Source organism: Acipenser ruthenus, chromosome 15, assembly GCF_902713425.1.
Source record: "Acipenser ruthenus chromosome 15, fAciRut3.2 maternal haplotype, whole genome shotgun sequence".
NCBI lineage: Eukaryota > Metazoa > Chordata > Actinopteri > Acipenseriformes > Acipenseridae > Acipenser > Acipenser ruthenus.
Window position 1 is genome coordinate 656,243 of NC_081203.1, and position 18,764 is coordinate 675,006.

At 45.0% G+C, this 18,764-nt stretch overlaps 3 protein-coding genes across 4 annotated transcripts; 2 read left to right on the top strand and 1 right to left on the bottom strand.

Annotated features, from left to right (window-relative positions):
• The first annotated feature begins 175 nt into the window (after window positions 1–175).
• On the top strand, window positions 176–14,879 carry LOC117396735 (negative elongation factor B). 2 transcript variants are annotated; one of them, XM_058986704.1, is made up of 13 exons: window positions 176–478; window positions 1,065–1,225; window positions 1,518–1,617; window positions 2,120–2,350; window positions 2,834–3,019; window positions 3,332–3,444; window positions 3,632–3,734; window positions 4,127–4,222; window positions 4,574–4,719; window positions 5,341–5,447; window positions 5,833–5,974; window positions 6,125–6,233; window positions 14,379–14,879. In XM_058986704.1, the coding sequence occupies exons 1-13, from the start codon at window positions 377–379 to the stop codon at window positions 14,514–14,516; spliced, it is 1,734 nt and encodes a 577-aa protein (XP_058842687.1). In that variant the 5' UTR covers window positions 176–376; the 3' UTR covers window positions 14,517–14,879. The 2 variants fall into 2 exon arrangements, with proteins under 2 accessions (XP_058842687.1, XP_033850776.2); XM_033994885.3 differs by lacking the exon at window positions 14,379–14,879 and adding an exon at window positions 6,652–7,499 and having other exon boundaries at window positions 178–478.
• Window positions 7,561–11,179, bottom strand: LOC117396736 (uncharacterized). The gene is made up of 7 exons (XM_058986705.1): window positions 10,991–11,179; window positions 10,342–10,433; window positions 9,802–10,006; window positions 9,523–9,665; window positions 9,092–9,147; window positions 8,411–8,552; window positions 7,561–8,085 (listed from the first exon to the last, which is right to left on the bottom strand). Exons 1-7 carry the CDS (start codon window positions 11,153–11,155, stop codon window positions 7,566–7,568), a joined length of 1,323 nt encoding a protein of 440 aa, XP_058842688.1. The 5' UTR covers window positions 11,156–11,179; the 3' UTR covers window positions 7,561–7,565.
• Window positions 14,880–15,018: 139 nt separating the features above from the next.
• Window positions 15,019–18,764, top strand: LOC117962626 (P2Y purinoceptor 4-like). Its single transcript, XM_058986706.1, has 2 exons — window positions 15,019–16,107; window positions 17,545–18,764. Exon 2 carries the CDS (start codon window positions 17,551–17,553, stop codon window positions 18,580–18,582), a length of 1,032 nt encoding a protein of 343 aa, XP_058842689.1. The 5' UTR covers window positions 15,019–16,107; window positions 17,545–17,550; the 3' UTR covers window positions 18,583–18,764.

Genomic DNA, 18,764 nt, shown 5'->3' on the forward strand with positions numbered 1-18,764 from the left:
TGATCAAAACATGATTTACAATCAGTTAATATGTACAATTGACCCTGCCTCAACCGTACATAATAACTTAGAAAATAACACGGGTTATTATAACCCACTAGCTCTAAGGTTTATTTACACACAGTTTATGGCACGCCAGAATCACTGTATGTAAAACAAATCTAATTTAAATACGGAAACAACACACACACACCGCTCAGCGGAACCAAGGTCCAGGTGTTCATGCATGGCGCGGGGGCTGTTTATCCGGATGCACACACAGGAAATGATGGCAACAGTTTGAATGGAGTTTCCGGAGTTTGCAGAAAATAAACGGGGAATTTAATTTCGTTTTTTCTTTATATTTGCAACTTAAAGACAAAATAAAGAGCGAAAAATGTTCTCCGGGTTGCCCGAATTGGGGATCTCGAACGGGGAAGATCTAAAGGAAACGCTTACGAATTGTACGGAACCCCTGAAAGCCATCGACCAGTTTCAGGTACAAAAAATGATTTGTGTACATTTATTTAACCAGGAGACGTACCCATTGAGACCGATATCTCATTTACAAGGCGGTCCTGGAAAACGCTTACAAAGAAAGACAATTGCAACGTAAAAACATAAACACCGCAGACAGACGAACCTGGTAATAAATATAAAGATTAATACTAAAAACACTTGTCGTGTTTTAAAGCCATCAATGCAAGGGAAAGTGAACTCACGGCTTGCAAATGATGTTCAAACGAAAGTGTGAGATAACCGGTGCTTGTCGTGTGAAGTTAGTAAAACTAAATTCAGCACTCGCAGCAAAACAAGACCGCCCTCGTAAGTTTTATCATGGGAAGAATTGGCCGTAGCCGTTGTTACCAGTGCAGGCATTGTAACGCATAGAGGAAGTCCTGAAAATACTGGTGTCAGTAGATTTTCTACTGGTTTTAATCACTCTGTTGTGAATAAGGTGTTGTGTCCTGTCCCGGTCAACAGACTCCCCATATCAAAAGCAGAGTAACTTACTAAACACTGAGGTATGCTTTTGTGAGCATACCTGGCGGGCTCGTTTGAACTGGCTGCCTCGTTTCTTGCAGTCAGAGAATGGAATCCTGCTGCCCTCGCTCCGGTCCGCCCTCCCGTTCCTGGATCTGCACGGCACGCCTCGGCTGGAATTTCACCAGTCCGTGTTCGACGAGCTGCGGGAGAAGCTGCTGGAGAGAGTCGCCGTTATCGCGGAGGGAAAAGAGGACGACCGGTAATACAGTGCATCACACGATACACCCCATGCACCGATGATAATCACAAGCATACGCTATTTCAAATGTAATAAGGCAGATGTTGCTACCAGTAGGGCTTTTACTGGCACTAGAAGGGTTCTGCTGCTGCCAGTAGCTGCACAAAACAGATAAAATAACCACCTGTTTCACTTTCTCTAAACTGAAAGTCGTCATTTTAAACCAGTGTCCTGGTAAAGAGGGACGTATTAAGGTCCTTACCCCCCACTTCAGCAGTTTACACTTCACAGCGCTTGTGGTTTTGCTTTCCAGATATAATAAACTAGAAGAGCTGTTGGAGAAAAGCTTCCCGCTGGTGAAAATGCCGTCTATCCAGCCGGTGGTGATGCGTGTTATGAAGCACCTACCCAAGGTAACTGTGCCATGAAAATATTCCAGTAAGAAGCATGTTGAATAGACTGTTTCACACTTTCACTCAAATTATCAGCAACAAAGTCTTGCTCCCAAATATGTTCTTAAATATTTAACATTGTGAAGTCATGAATGAGCTAAACAATTTAAAAACCTACAATATCATTTCACAGTATTTTTTATCTATTATTAATGTTAATAAGAGGGTCTGTAAATGGGGGGCGGGGGCGGGGGCGGTGCTGCTGGATTACTACAGAGTTAAAGAGAGGTTGTCTTTACAGGGATGGAAATAAGACTCCCTATTGCACTGCAGTTTCACCCATTCCAGGTTTTATTACAAGCTTGATTAGCCACAGTGTATAGGCAGCACACTCAGGTGAGGGGTGTCTCATTAGATTCACATTAAAACCAGGAAAGGATCAAAATGCTATGCAATGGGAGTCTCATTCCCACCCCAGTATTTGGAGCTGTAAAATAGACCCCGTGTGTGTCCCACCCCCCAGGTCCCAGAGAAGAAGCTGAAGCTGGTGATGGCGGATAAGGACCTGTACAAGGTGTGTGCTGTGGAGGTGAAGCGGCAGATCTGGCAGGATAACCAGGCCCTGTTCGGGGACGAGGTCTCGCCCCTGCTCAAGCAGTACATCGTGGAGAAGGAGAACGCGCTTTTCAGCACCGACCTGTCTGTGCTGCACAACTTCTTCAGCCCCTCGCCCAAGACACGCCGCCAGGGAGAGGCAAGCCACGCGCAGCGCCAGGGGTTATTCATGCGGGACATACACAAGCTTGGGTTATGGCAGTCGGGATGCTTCTGTTAAAAAATAAATAAATAAATAAAAAAAGAGCTCTCTCTTAAATGCTCTTCCATACCTGTGCTGTTCTAGGCACACATTTCCAGATGGAGGCTATAATGATGTTGTTATTTTTGATTAGTAAATGGGGGGGGGGGGGGTACAGTTTTTTAGCAAGGAAGAGCTTCATTTGGCATGTTTCTGTAGTTAGTGTAGATTTTTGCATATATTTATATCAGCTTGGAAGCCCTAGGTCATAAAGAATAATACTTTAATTTTATTGGGACATTGTGTGTTCTCTGTTTTATTCAAGTATTCAGATATGATTTTAAGTCAAACCTCAAAACACTGAGTAGGGTGCCCTGGTATAAGCTGCATGGCTTGGGTAGTGGCTGTGTGAATATGACCAGGTTGATTTCTCTGCTCCAGGTGGTTCTGAAGCTGACACAGATGATCGGGAGGAGCGTGAAGCTGTACGACATGGTGCTGCAGTTCCTGAGGACACTGTTCCTGCGCACGAGGAACGTGCACTACTGCACCCTGCGGGCAGAGCTGCTCATGTCGCTGCACGACCTGGACGTCAGTGAGATCTGCTCCGTCGACCCCTGCCACAAGGTGAACCAAGAGGAAAACAACCAACCAGGGGGCAGTGGGAATGGAAAGAATATTTTGCCCTTTTAAAGCAATTTCCAGTGAGGAATAAAGTCATTTAAAAGGTTAAAAAAAACTAGAAAGGAGCTACTCAGAACAATGATGCATCTGCCCCGTCCTGCAGTTGCGTTTTGTTTTATAAGCAGGTACTGTTTTATGCCTTTTTTGCCGTTCTGCTTCAAAATAGTTTAAATGAGTGAATGAATAAATCAATGCCAGGTTTCGCTGTCCTTGAAAAACACGCTGGAGTCTCCCCGGTCTCTGCTTCTGTTGTAGTTCACCTGGTGCCTGGATGCGTGCATCAGAGAGAAGTTTGTGGATGCCAAGCGAGCGAGGGAACTCCAGGGCTTCCTGGATGGCGTGAAGAAGGGGCAAGAGCAAGTGCTGGGGTAAGAGTGGGAGAGGGGCAGTTAATGGCGATGACGTCCCGAATGAAAGACCTTCTTCCATCACAGTTTTTTAAGCAGTCAGATTCCTCCCAGAGCCCTGATTTGTGAATCTGCTCTCCTTCCTGCATTGAGCCAGAATAGAGCTGGGGCTGACTATCTGTGTTTCTCCCGTATCTCCCTTTCGCAGGGACCTGTCGATGATCCTCTGCGACCCGTTTGCCACCAACACCCTGGTTCTGAGTACCGTGAGGAACCTGCAGGAGCTGGTCAGCCAGGACGCCCTGCCCAGGGTGAGTCTGTGAAACCCAGTTATTTTCTATAGAGGAAAACATGAACCTTGCAGTGATTTAGACAGCATGGGCTTAATTATTATAATTTGTTTTGGCAAATATTTGTATTGTTTTGTGAAACAGGTAGAAAGAGGCAAGCTAGAGGAAAGCTTTACCACCAGCTTGATCAGCCACAGTGTGTATAGGCAACAAAGCTCATAGTAAAACCAGGGGCGGATCAAACTGCTCTGAAATGGGAGTCTTCTTTCCATCCCTGCAAGATGAATCATTGCACCCCTGCTTTTAACAGCGGTGCCTCATTGCAGGGCCTCTCTGGAAGGCTGTCCTGCGCACTCAGCTGATGATGATGATGATGATGATGACGATGGTGATGCTGTGTGTTCCTTCCACAGGACAGTCCGGACCTGCTGCTGCAGCTGAGGATGCTGTCTCTGGGACAGGGGGCCTGGGACATGATCGACAGCCAGGTGTTCAAGGAGCCACGCCTGGTAGGAGCATCTCCAGCTTTCTTTCTTGTTAATCTGCTCGGGCAGCCCTGCGTGAAATCCTCGCACCGCGCTGGGAATTAGTTTCAGTGGGCTGAGTTGAGGTCAAGGATGAGACCTTGAGACTGTTCGTTGTGAAATTCCATCACCCTCATGTCTTCAGATAGCCCTGAGACCTGTAGACTTGGAGTCTAAATAATTGAATTGAATACAATCTGCATCCGATATTGTTCTGACTCTGAGGAGAGGCTGCAGAGAAGTCGGTTCCAGGATGCTTGAGGATTGTGTGAAGTCGGGATATTATTAAAGCTGGTAAACCCGGTTCTAAAGCCTCAATTGATGTCCTGTCCCCAGGAGCTGGACCTGGTCACCAAGTTCCTGCCGTCCGTGCTGGCCCTCGTTGTGGACGACTACACCTTCAACGTGGACCAGAAGCTGCCACCGATGGAGGACAAGGTTCCTGTCACCTACCCCAGCTCCCTGCCGGAGTCCTTCACCAAGTGAGTCTGAGAGAGCATGGCTTTCCTCCGCAGCTGTGCTGCTGGACTACAGCGGCCCCTCTGTTCTAGTTCTCCCTGTCATGTCTTGGCTCTTGGCGTTTTGAGTTTCTGCATTGTTCACCGAGGTATCCACTATTATTATTATTATTATTATTATTATTATTATTATTTATTTCTTAGCAGACGCCCTTATCCAGGGCGACTTACAATCGTGAGCAAAAACATTTCAAGCGTTACAATACAAGTACTAGACTGGATCGCCAAGCTGGGTTATTGTTTTTTTACATGCAAGTGCGGGTTTAGTGCTCTGTGCGGTGAAGTGTTGCAACATGCCAGTATTTAAAAATGCCAATAGAATTATAGGTAGAGGAATGCATTAACCCTTTACTGCCCAGAGTATGTTCCCATACCTATTTAATGCCTATTTTCTCAATGTCAGATATATTGGACACCGGGCAGCTAAGGGCTAATGTTAGCAGGGGAATAGTTGGCTCACAGTATTCTGAGTTGCGATGCTGTGTGCAGTGCATGTATGTGTAGACTATAGATCTTTAGAGCTGAGATGTGACAGACCTGGTTTGCTACAGCCTTGCTGAGCTTGCTTCTCGTTTTCCCTTGCAGGGCTCTCCAGGAGAACCGTGTTGCCTGTGAGTTGGGTCTCTACTACATCCTGCACATCACCAAGCAAAGAAACAAGAACGCCCTCCAGAGACTGCTGCCCGCGCTGGGTAAGAGCAGCTCCGGATTCTGGGGTTAAAAATAGCTGGTCCTCAGGAGGAAGTCCTTTTATTTTAGGGTGATCGTTGACTCATTTTAGTTATTGATTACACCGAGTAGCTTTGCCTGTGTCGCAATGAACTTGGATAAACTTTGCATTAATTTCCTGCCAGCTGACTGATCGAACATTGTGTCCTTAAAACTATTGCTTTGTCTGGCTAATTTTATATATATATATAAAAAAAGTACAGTCCAGCTGTAGCCTAATAAGGCTGTCATTTTATCTCGGGTTCGCTCTTGTGGTTTACAGTGTCATCAAAGCCCCTTGATAAAGTGACAGCCTTTTGATGTGCAGTTGGGTGGACATTGTGATAATGGTGATTGCTGTTGCTGCAGTGGAGACGTACAATGACATGGCGTTCAGCGATGTCTTCCTGCACCTCTTCACCGGCAGCTTCACCCTGCTGTCTGACGAGTTCGGAGCAGAGGAGTTCTGCAATGCTGTCTTCGATGGCTTTTTCCTGACGTCGTTTTCAAGGTACTGTGCTGTTTTGATTCTGCAGCAGGGTCGTCTTGGTACAAGATTAACCCAGTTTTCCGTTATGTTTGCAATCAAAAGACAATCAAAAGCTGAATAGGTTTCATAAAGTTATTTTTTGTTTTGTTTTTTCGTGATGATCTGTTTCAGCAAGGAAAACGTACACAGGCACATTCTGAGACTGATCTTGCACCTTCATCACAAGATACTGCCTTCCAGACTGGAGTCCTTAATAAAGACCTTGGAGCCTTCCAAGCAGGTAAGCTCAGTGCAGGTACAGTGTCCGAAGGGTCTCCCCTTGACCCCATGTCTGATTACCTCATTAGCTACACCTGGTATGGGACTACTTGAACTGGAGCCCTCTGTTTACCTTTCCTGGTAGCTCACAGAGAAATTCTGTCAAAACGCTGATTCCCCTAAAAAGTGTTCCAGTGCTCCCCTTTTATAACCCTAGAGTCGAAAGCCGAAGTTGCAAGATTGTGCTGTTTGCGTTCAGCCTTATAGAATGAAAGTGCTGGTGGAATGGGCAAACAGGAGCCAATACCATACCATCACATAGCTGATTCTCCGATATAAAGGGCAGCCATACAAAGGGGGAGCACTATACTAAACAAAAGGGCTGCAATCGTCACCCCACTCCGCGATCCTGACCCTACTTGTTTCTCTCGGCTCTCCAGCAGACCAGCGAGGCAGTGAAAGAGCTGTACACCCAGCTGATGGAGAAGCTCGACTCTCAGAAGAAGAGTCCAGCCCAGCCTGCGGAGCCTCCTTCCCTGGATCTGCCTCTGCACACCGTGGCCGTCCCAGCGGCTGTGCCACCCGCTGCCCTGACACCCACCCACACCCCCACCACCCTGACACCCACACCTGCCCACACACCCTCGCCCACGCCCATGTGAGAGTGAAGGGTTTAGAATTCTACCCCATTCTTCAACATCGACCAGGAATGTATGCAGGCAAACGACAGAGTCTTTCCACTGCAGATCATGGGACCTCTAAAACAGGCTGATCATTCAGCAGCCCTTCCTTCTCCTGCACTAGAAACAGCAGGAATGGAACCACCTCCTCCTCCCCAGATATAACATGCACTAAACTTTTGTATAACAGCAAGTAACAGTTTTTCACGTTCAGCACAGTAATCATTTTTCTCAGCTCTAGCTGGTCTCGTTGCCGGACTGTGTTCAGGTGGTCTCCACTCTGAAGTGTGAACCAGCCATTCCTGCGAGGGGCAGGGTTTGGGGGGGTGAGTTGGGTGCTCAGAATTGTTTTCTAGATTAAGCCCAATCTTTTATACATATATTGTTAATTACATCGAAATGGGTTAGTTGGTGTGGCTTGTAGTTCTTGTACATTTTGTAGCTATCAGATCACTCTCTTTTTATTTTAAAATGAGAAGAAAAACTTTTTTTTTAAATATATTTTCATATCTCTTAGATGAACTTCTCCATTTGCGTGAAGTTTTTTTTTTTTTCTTCAAGGTATGAGAAGGTGTATTGAACTGTAAATAAAGACACACTTGAGAATACTAAGTGGGTGAATCTTTTACCTAATTTCTAGGAAAGATAAAAGCTTCCTGGCATACGGTAAGACTTTAGTACAAAATGTATTGCCATGTGTGGGTGTTTTCTAGTCTTACTGGAACTGGATCTCCGGATGCGTCTCCTCTCTCGTGTTTCACCGAACCTCCTTGATACCTCGCTCTCGTGCATTTGTAGGGCTTCCTTCTCATGACTTCCTGCCCTTCCTCAGAGTTCGGTTTCCGTGCCCCTCTTCCTTGCCATGCTGCTGTGGGCCTCTTCATGCTAGCGCTGATGCTGCTGACCCATCTTTGGAAGTCTTCATAGTCATCCATGGCGGCTGGCGTCCTCCGTAGTGCGTTGATTTCCTGCCGAGGCCACTTGTGTGCGTACACGGATCTGTACGCCCAGAGACATGTGGTCGTTTCTGGTTGCGGATGTGAGCTCCTTGTTTGGTGTTTGTCCTGTTTCTGCGGTTCCTTGACCAGCACTGGGTTCCTGAGCTGTGGAGGTGGGTCTGTTTCCAATGTCTGCTGGACTGTACCACAGTCTGCGATCAGGACCTCTCTGGTTTTTGGGCTTGAAGCAGGATCTCTGTTTGGGGAGGGGGTGGGGAAACAAACAAACAAAAAAAACAACTTATTTTAATGTAAGTACAGCAAATCATTAAGCTCACTGTTTCATGTCCCTGCTGTTTTTCTTTACCCAAAGTGTGCATGCACTTGGGAGTGACTGGTGCGAGATGCCTCTCCAGTTTGCCGTAGAGGTGCCGTTCCGATCTTCTGGCAGTCTCATTCAGCCAATGAATAAAGCTGTATCTGCATTGAGGGTGCAGTGCTACAGTGCACATATACATACACGAGCGGTATGCAAAAGGCAGTTCCCTTTAGAAACCCAGCCTGACTGGTTTATACTGTACCTCCTAATACAGTTCTGTTGCTCCATGGAGGATTGGCAGTTTCGATAAGCAGGATGCTGACGCTTTGACCCTGGGCAGGGGTTGGAGTCCGTAGCTCTTTTTGCCCTGGTTTGGAACGGTCTCTCCAGTCTTAACGTAGTGCCTAGCAAAAAAATAAATAAATAGGAAGACAGTGGATTGTAGTCTTCAGAAAGAAACTGCACATGTTACAGTGCGCTCTGAGAACCCCTGGCGAAGGTGATGAAACATTTGTTTACCTGCCACTTGTGATGCTACTAAAACAAAACCCATTCACAAGATTTAGGCGAGCGTTTCAAGGAATGCATCTTTTTTACCAATGCATATAAAATACAGAGTATTGCTAAAATGAACTTCTGTGAAAAGGGAAATTCCTTAGCAAACATTTCATCCAGAAGCCTTTCGCCTGTTGTAGTAATGCTACATGCATATTCTGACGTTTTGAGGGTTTTAAAGTTATGGACGATGTAATAGTTAAGTTATTTCCTTTCTGGTACCACTACATCTTCCAAACAAATGTTTTAAAGCTACAGATCACAAACTTATTTTATATATTTATATATTTATATGTGTGTGTGTGTGTAGTACATATAGTACAGTACTACAATAAAGAAAAGCAGAAGGAAGTGGTATGGGGGAGGGTTAAAAACAGACTTGCCTTACCAGAACACTGTAAAACTCTTGGGCTGCTTATAATTACAAGATTCAAGGGCTTCCAACTGAAAAACACACAGAAAGGGGGAGATAGGAGGGTTTTAGTTGTGATGGATTGTGGCGACACACAGTGGCAATGTGAGCTGCCAGTGTTATTATATAGAAACTGGTACTATAAAAAATGCCCTGGCAATTTGCCTGCAGCAGCAGCTCACCAAAGAAATGCTCAAAATAGAGACCGATTTACGAGTCTGTGCTGGACATGAAATGCATTGAATTGAATAGAAGCTCTTTTACAAGCTAAGATCCGGTGGAGCAGAAGAGATTCTGTGGAAGAGGTGGAGAGGGCAATGGAGAGATGAAGCAGACTCTATGAGAAGAGGCTAAGCAATGCACCCTTGGAACCTTACTCCGGGTCCTGTGTGTGAAGCTTGCCCTACCTCATTCTCTCTCTGCCCTTCTTCAGAGCTGCTCTGTGTCTCTTGATCCGCTGTCTCCACTCGCACAGCTCTGTAACGACCTCTCCTGCTTGGACACAACTGTCCCTGGAGCTTGAAGGAGCTGGCTTTGCATTACCCTCCACCTGCAAAAATCACATTGGACCAGGGAAATGTTGATACTGAGCATGTGCCATTGTATCCCCCCCTCCCCCCGGAATCCCTGTTGCAGAGGACAGGAAGCGATTTGAAATGTGTGCTGCCATGATCCATTGGTTTCACCTGAATGTTTTTGAAAGCCTCTTTGGTTTTTTTCCTTGTAGTGCAGGTGTTCCGATTCCAGTCTTCCGGCACTGGTTCCCTGGTCAGCTCTGGGATGGTCGGCGATGGTTTAGGCTTCAGTAATATGCAGGAAGTGGCAGGTGGGACACTGGCATCCTTCTCTTTCACAGATGCCCATCGCTGGGTGGCATTCAGGAGTGCAGTCCTGCAAGGGCAACACACACAGGATCGGGTACAAATGATTCATATTGTGGCTGTTGGTGCATTATAAAAGTTGTGTACAGTAACCCTACCATGGCTGAGAAGCCTTTCCATTGAAATATTGGTGCAGGATGCCAAAAGTAATGGCTGTCCCATAAGACAGGTGTCATAGACATTAATTAGTAATGTTGATTGTGTCTCTTTCTTTCAGGAGTGAAATGTCTTTAACGAAGGGGTGGGGTGGTGCAGATAGTCAATAGGGACCGTGCCATCATATGTGATGCTGCCTGTGATGCCAGACTCGAGGGACAGCCTCTATTAAATTGGCTTGCTTTTTACCTTGGGTTCAGGTCCTCTTCACCAGAATCCACTGTGTTTGAGTCACTTTTAGACACTTCAGAAAGGAGCAGTCTTCTTCTATGGAATGATTGCTGCGATTTAAAACAAATCAATGAGTGTGCTTATTTTCATTGTAATTTTATTTAGAGTATATTTATCTTAATGTCAAGTAATTTCCATCTAATGCAAAGACATGGCAGCTGGCTGTATCGCATCGATATCAGGGTCTACTACCTGTATATATTATAAAGACGTGTCAGATGGCTGTATCGCATCGATATCAGGGTCTCCTACCTGTATATATTATAAAGACATTTCAGCAGGCTGTATCGCATCGATATCAGGGTCTACTAGCTGTATATATTATAAAGACATGTCAGCTGGCTGTATCGCATCGATATCAGGGTCTCCTACCTGTATATATTATAAAGACATTTCAGCAGGCTGTATCGCATCGATATCAGGGTCTACTAGCTGTATATATTATAAAGACATGTCAGCTGGCTGTATCGCATCGATATCAGGGTCTACTATATATCGTATGAATGTAGCTGTCATGTTGGGGTGTGAGGGCATTCGCAGTTTGATGAAGTGCCCGAGCTTGGGTGCAAAGAGGATGGGGACGGATCGGATAGTTCTCCATCTGCACCTTGTTCGCTGCGCGGATGCGTGTCCTGGCGGGTTTGTTCGACCCCTCCTCCGCCGCTGGGCTGCTCGGTTTTATTGTCTTGCCTATGCACTTGATCTTGTCCAAAGGCGGGCTGGTGAAAGGCGTCGGCGTGGACAGCACAGACGCGCCTTTATAACGGTACATTGCTGCAAAGCCGATTTCTAAAGAGGAGACAGAGGGGTGAACAAAAAAAGAAAAATTAAACGTACTGTACTCGATTAAATGTCCCAAGCAAGCATCGAATTCAAACCCCAAATTAGTTCAACTGACGACCATTCATTCAGCTTAAAATAACGTATTATCTTGTATGTAAGTACCATTGTTTCATAAAATGTTGAATATATTGCTTAGTCGATTTTGGTGGTTAAAACAATGCCATTTCTATATAGTATATTACATCTAGTATATTTCTTCCTCTCTCACCGCGCCGAGTGTTTGTTTGTTTGTTTGTTTGTTTGTTTGTACTATTTTGTAAACAGCTATTGGAATGGTTAAGTGCCCAGCGTGGCTGGTATCCATGGAGACCAGGCTGGAAACACTCCCGTGCTCTCGGGACACGCAACGTGCTGGTTTGTGCGTCTATCGTCATTCAGCACCACAAACAGCTCCCGCGGCGCGTCATTGCAAACCGTGTATTTTAAATAACCCCTGCTGTGCTGTATAGTGATCGCATTCATAATCGATGATACACGTTACTGCTTCTGAACCAGCTGTATACACACCTAATCGATGTCTATCGGTATCACACATGCACACACTGATTTGAGACACGGGTTTTGCCTCAGCCTCTTAGTTTATTCCCATAGAGATGCGCTAGTAGTTCAACGCGTCATGGCTGCAGCCCAAGGCTTTTTTTTTTCCTGCAGAGCAGCTCGCTGATTAGGCCGCTCCTCACTCAGGAGAACAGGCTCACCGCTGCTAGTGGGTTTTAAAATGTAATCACGGGTGAAATTCATTATTCAATTAACATGTATAGCTGGAAAGAAGCGTTTGGGGGAAAGGTATTTAACATCGTGCTATCAGCGAAGTGAACGCGGTGTGGAATAATTAACTGAACTGAATTTGTCACAGCAGGTGCAATTGCCAAAAAGTGAATTCGTATCTATTCTATGCTGTTAACAACTTGTGTCGCCATGGCAACATCCTCCTTTTTTTATCATTCAGTTTGTTTCCGTGCTTGGGTTCGTGTTGCTATTGTTCTCTCTCTCTCTCTCTCTCTCTCTCTCTCTCTCTCTCTCTCTCTCTCTCTCTCTCTCTCTCTCTCTCTCTCTCTCTCTCTCTCTCTCTCTCTCTAGTTTTTGCAGAGATTAATAAACCAGCTGTAACGTTATATATAGCATTACACTATTCTGTTACCCCCCCGGCTTCAGTTGCCTCTTGCTGGCTCTGTCCAGTAATTACGCTTTAACAATACAAGGATAAATAAAAGCGCTAGCCTTCTGCGTCACATATCTCATTACTCCCACGCATGCTTGGAATGTTATATAGGAGATATATACATGTATAGAGGCCGATATGCATATATTTGTTTTTCATAAAATGCAGTAATCCAAGTCTTCTGTTATTAAGCATACATGCTGATAAATGAACAATCGCTAACGCATAAACGATGCAGTTCTGCGGCCGAGCTGGTTAGCAATGCGCATCTCTGACAAGCCTGTGTGCTCTGACTGTGCACAGATGTTGTATCTGCGCTGCGTGCCAACGAGCGAGCCAGCCAGACATCAAACCCCGGCCCCGGGGATACGTTACACTGGTTATACTTTCAATTGGAAAACCTCGGAGAGATTGACAAGGATTTTAGAGCATTTCACTTTTGGCTGTGGATTCTGTAGTATAGTTTAGTATACGGCGGGGTCTTCGCAAGACCTGCTCCCCCTCTCCACCCTCTTCTCTCCCGTCGCTGCTGCACACTCCTCCGCAGCACAGGATGGACCCAGGCTTTCTCATCTTTCTGCTCTACGTGATGATCATCCACGAGCTGGTGTGCGGATTGATGGAACACCAGAGGCAGGCGACCAAGCCGAAAAAACAGCCGGGCCCCGTGTGGACATCTGGGTAAGCAGGGTAGAGAAGTCAACATCCTTCACTCAGTAATGCATACAATATACTTAACCCTATGGGAGTCTATAATGTAGCCTGTTATTATTATTATTATTATCATCATCATCATCATCATCATCATCATCATCATCATCATACTGGGCTGGCTTGAAATGAAGGCTTTCTGAAAGGTGTTATATAGGTGTGCAATAGCCGAGAACAGCACTCCGTTATTGCATGTGTTGCACTGTGATCAACTTCCCTTTGGCGGTGTGTGGGTTAGTGTCCAGTTTCGTGAATATTTGAACACATCTATCCAGTTATTGGTGCAAAGCGTTACTGGGTGCGTCTGTTCATCGCAGCGTCTGTCCAAGGCTGGCGCGGATAAGCATTGCTGCTGATGTCTGCCAGCGCGGTTCGCATTTGAAGGGGAAGCTGTCATTATTTAGATCTGGTTTGGGTTTCTTTCGCTCCCGAAGATGGCTGTGCATTCATCAGTGCACGCTGTTAAGTGACATGTGTACACTCCTTCTCTCATACAGATAGTGTATTGAATGTGATAGTGGGCTCTATGGAAGACAAGCTGGCATCCACTCCACCAGGGGTCAGAGTGGGTGCCCACGAGTGGGTTGGCTGTATCGCATCAATATCTGGGTCTGCTATATAGTATAATATAATACAGATAATGATATACTAATAATACTGTACGAAGAGAGATATCTACAATGTGGGTTTCACTGAAATCCTATTACACTTGTACGCGCTAAAAATAAATGACTGTATCATAACGGTACTTCACAATGAAGGAAGTGAATGGTTTTCATACAATGACTATCCTGAAAAAATACCATATTTTTAATGTAAATGTATTGGCTTTTTTTTTTTAATTACGGTAAAAGTTGTTCATTATTAATGTAAAATATACTTTGCACCTTTTAAAATGTTGTCTTTTAATAATTTGACAATATACTCTACAATTAGAATGCAGTTTTATTAAGTCAATATTCGGATAAACTTACTTTAAAAATGCATACAACATATGGTGCACTGTACAATATGGTATAGCTTTTGTGTTTCACATCATTAAAAATTAATTGTACATTTTCTTTTGAGATGACTCATCAAAGGCAGAAACACAAGAAGTGATGTGATCTGAAAACGCGCTCACTCCAACACACAATACTAAACTCGAACACCCTGCTATTCAATGTAGATCTCTATCTCTCAATGTGCAGCTCTGTATCTGAATGTATAGTATTGTAAATACGCTAATTGCGCGTTTCTGTACTTCATTTCTGACGCAAGTTTTCTGTATGTCTCCTAGCTACAGGAGGTCAGCTATCCGGGGGACCCTGAGATTCACCAGACAGCCCACCAAGACAGAGAGACCACGGGACTGGAGGAAAAGTGGCAGGATAGTGAGGAAAGCCTGAGAGAGATCTGTTTGCGTTCTCATAATTAACCGCAAAGGACTCGTTTTGCTGTGCTGTTCTCACAGGCGCTCTGGAGACGACAGAAGCGCTCTGCTCTTTGATGAAGCCGCTGCTGCTGGTCGTGCGTTATAATTTACCGTCGTCATAACAGCACGCCTCCCGCGGTGGGGTGGGATGGGTGGGGTGGGGGGGGGACAACTGAAAAAGGAAGAATGAAAACTACCTGTATCTATTTGTGCATTTATTTATTTATTTATGGATTTGTTTGTGAACTTAACCCATCTCATCTCTCTTACTTGTCTTGTATTTTTTGTGTATTTATTATAACACTATAGTTTCCTGATCCCTGAAACCTCCTTTGGAAATCTCATAAAATCATGCTGGTGTATTCAGCTGATTTGTGCATCTCTCAGTGACATTGATCTAAAGGTGTGTTTTTTTTATTTTATTCTGTTTTGTGCAATTGGTACCGCTCATCGCTTCCTGCGCTGTAGGTCACAGACTGATTGCAGTTAGACCCTTGGAAGAACCCTGCTCCATACAGCACAGGCTCGGGCTCTGCTTTAAAAGCAAACAAAACAAAGTGAAATTAGAGATCATCGGCCCGCTCTGAAAACCTGCCACGGCACAAACAGGTTTTGCAGCATTACTGTGTGTGTGTGATTTCATTTGAAACACAGCCGCTATTAATAACTTCTGTGGGGGTGATTGCATGAGAATGGAACTGGCACATTCTTTCAAGGTGACAGTGTGTCTTGTGTGAAGTCTCACGAAGGTAGATGAACCCGTTCTGAGCTCAAGCGCTGCATGTTTTTCTTTTTCTTTCTATCTGTAAATCCTAGAGCCGGCACTGCTCAGGTAACACCTGTTATCTCACTCTTCTAATGGAAATGGGCAGCGAATAAAACTAGCTGAGAGAGTCACACGTGTGCTGATCATGCTCTGGATGCCCTAGATACCTGATACTTCAGATACTTAATCGAATCCACTCCAGGTGGATATAGCCCCTGCAAAGAATCATTTCAATAGAACGATGTGTTTAAAATAGAGGAAGTCCTCGTCCTTGGTATCCCCTTGTTTCACTTTCACTATTCTAGCAGCTTGTTAGGTCAGATTCAGCAACATTTGTTTGAATGTTCAATAGAGCACTGTCAGGTTGTGTTTTCCCCTGCCCGTTTTATTTAAACATATACAGTACCTACACACTTGAATTCAAACTGCGGATTATATTGTGGAAGATAAGTAGGTGAACTGGCTGGGGCCCAGTTAGACTTGTGCCTCAATGCTTTGATACCACAAGAAGAATATTGTTTCAAACTGACCTGACAGGGGCAAAGCTCAAACAGTCTTTACAAGATTTTAAATGCGTGCAAACCAGAAATACTGCAAAAGAAAAAAAAATCCTTTCTTCTTTTTAACAAATAACAGCAGGCCAATACAAGACAAAATAAATATAGCTGTGGGACTGAGAAAAGGAACCTGCATCAAAGTGACACAGCAGATAAGATCTCGGTTCTCTTAACAGTAGGCTGGAAGCATGCAGAGTTATTAAAACCTCCAGACCCACATTGCTTCCTGTGCAGTTTGGAGCAGTGCAAAGCCCCCCTCACACAGTACTAGGTAAGTGCATTGAAGCTCAGTTAAACTAAAGAGTGTGTCTAGGATGTACAAATGTAGACGCTGGCGATTTTTCAATGCAAAAAAAATGACCTGTACAGTATATGTACCCATAGATTTCTGCGTGTTTTTTTTTTGTGATTATTTATTTTTAAGAATTACAAGTGTTGAGTATTATTTTGATATCATTCAAATTATTTGGTAAAACTTTTTTAAGGTCTGTGCCTTCATCTGTGATCACGGCACTAGCAAAATGTTTCTTCTGAGTTTGACATTCCGATATGTTTTTGAATTTAAGGAGGAATGTTTTTTTTTTTGTTTTTTTTTCGCCCTTTTTGAATAAGTTAGTGGATTTACATGAGCTACTGGAATTCTGGAATCTGCTGGTTCATTTGAGTCTGCATTTCCCTCTAGTCTTTACTCTGATTTCAAGTGTTGCTGCAACAGATCATCAAAGACATTTATTCTCAGTTTTTCCCCCCAAATTTCCAGGTTTTATAAAAGCTGCAGGTCGGCAAAAATTTGCCACATCATCAATCATGTTAAAATTCTGATTACACTGAGAAAAACATTTGGTCAAGACGCTTATGCAAATAACATTCAAAAAATATTTTAGTGTGATGTGGGTCTGTCTGTTTAACATACTGTTATTAAGTACAGATATTGGTTCACTGTCAACAGCTTTAAACAGTAGTTTGCATTCACAAAGAACTACAGTAGGTGAGCTGCTGAGCTGATCACTAACCTCTTTAGCCCACGCTGCAGTGCTCACTGCAAACTGTCTCACTCAAGGTTAATGAGACGGAAGGTCTCTGTAAGACACTAGGGCTGGTAGACAGGAGTGTGTGCACTGAGGAAAGCACTGGCTGAAACATTGGTCTCCTGCTGCTTCTCTCTACATGCTCAAGCCCGTTTCTATTTGTGTTTTAATTGAATCGCTGACAGGAAATTCTGCATCAGTGTCTTTTCTTGTCGCTTGAGGTCATGCGCCTTTTCTTGTAAATCTTTAAATAAGACTCTACCGCTCTGTGTAAATCTCACTGGTTCAGTTTGATGAATTTTGTTAAAGCGTGTGGTGGGTTGATCATTAAATACTGCATATTTGGATATATATAATTTGGAGATGTCATCACAATCAGGATTCCAACTGTCGCTCCTTTTATGATGTGGTTTATGGAAAAGTATGAAACATTCTAAACATTAAAACCTTTCATTGTAGTTTCAGCAATGAGCCAGCAGATGGCACTGTGTGTTATGCAAAAATTCCATTACAAGAGAATGTATAAAACAACAGGGGAATAACTATCAGCCGTAATTGCAATTGAAGGAAAAGTTGAATCCAAAAGTTCACAGAAAAAAAAACACTGGTCTCTTTTCCTCTTGTAGGTAATAAAAACTCATTCATCCCACCCTTCCCTTGCCTCCCCGCTCTGTCCGCAGTGAACCATGAATAGCAGCCTCCTCCATGTCAACGGCACCTTTTCGTGCCCTGCCGAGCCCCAGTCCATCATCATCCCGATCTTCCTGATCCTGGTCTTCCTGGGCGGCTTCATTCTCAACAGCGCCAGCCTGTGGATCTTCTGGTTCCGTATCCCGCGGTGGAACTCGGGAATGATCCTCCAGTTCCACCTGGCCCTGAGCGACGCCATGGTCACCCCAGCCGCCCCGTTCATGGCGATCTACTACTCCCTGGGCAGCCACTGGCCCTTCGGACCATTCCTGTGCCAGCTCAAAGTGTTCCTTCTCAGTACCCACCTGTACAGCAGCATCTACTTCCTCATGCTGATCAGCGTGCACCGCTACGTGGCCGTGGTGCACTACAGCAGGGTGTCCCGGATGAAGAGAAAAGAGTTTGTTCACAAACTCTGCCTGGGCGTGTGGTTCTTCCTCTTCATCAAAGGCACAGCCTTCTTCTTCGTCCTGGAGACCAGCCAGGTGGGCAACCACACCAAGTGCCTGAGCATCTACCAGGACCAGCTGACCAGCTTCTACTTCATCATGAACTTCGTGCTCCTGGTCCCCGGGTTCCTGGTCCCCTTTGCCATCTCCGTCACCTGCTACAGCCTCCTGGTTTCCTCCGTCTCCAAGATGAAAACCAACACCCTCAAGGGGAAGGTCATCAAGACCAAGTCTCTGAAGATGATCGCTGTCTGCATGAGCATCTTCGTGGCCTGCTTCACGCCCCTGCACGTGGCCCGCACCCTCGGGGTTGTGGTGAAGAGGTTCTTCCCCAACTCCTGTGCGCTGCTCACCCAGGTGGAGAGCGCTTACTACATATCCTGGACTCTAGCTGGGGCCAACTGCTGCCTGGACCCCTTGCTGTACTGCTTCGGGTCCGAGAAATTCAACAAGTCCTTCAAGAGCTCGCTGAACAGGATCGGGTTCAACTTTCACAGGCCTGCGGCTCTAAGGGGGAGGGACAGCACGAGCCAGAGCATGACTACCAGGGCTGGCACCACAGCGCTCCAGGAGGCTTGAAGGCTCGCAGCTTAATGTTCATGCCATTTCTGGGACAAATGCTTGCTTTGATTGCAGGCTCCGGCAATCGAAAGCACTACAAGATGGACTGCAAGTCAATTTTAAGTGTTTTTTTATTGTAATAGGTGTACAGCAGTGTGCGCTTTTGGCATCAGGTGTGGACTGACCCTAAGTTATATCAG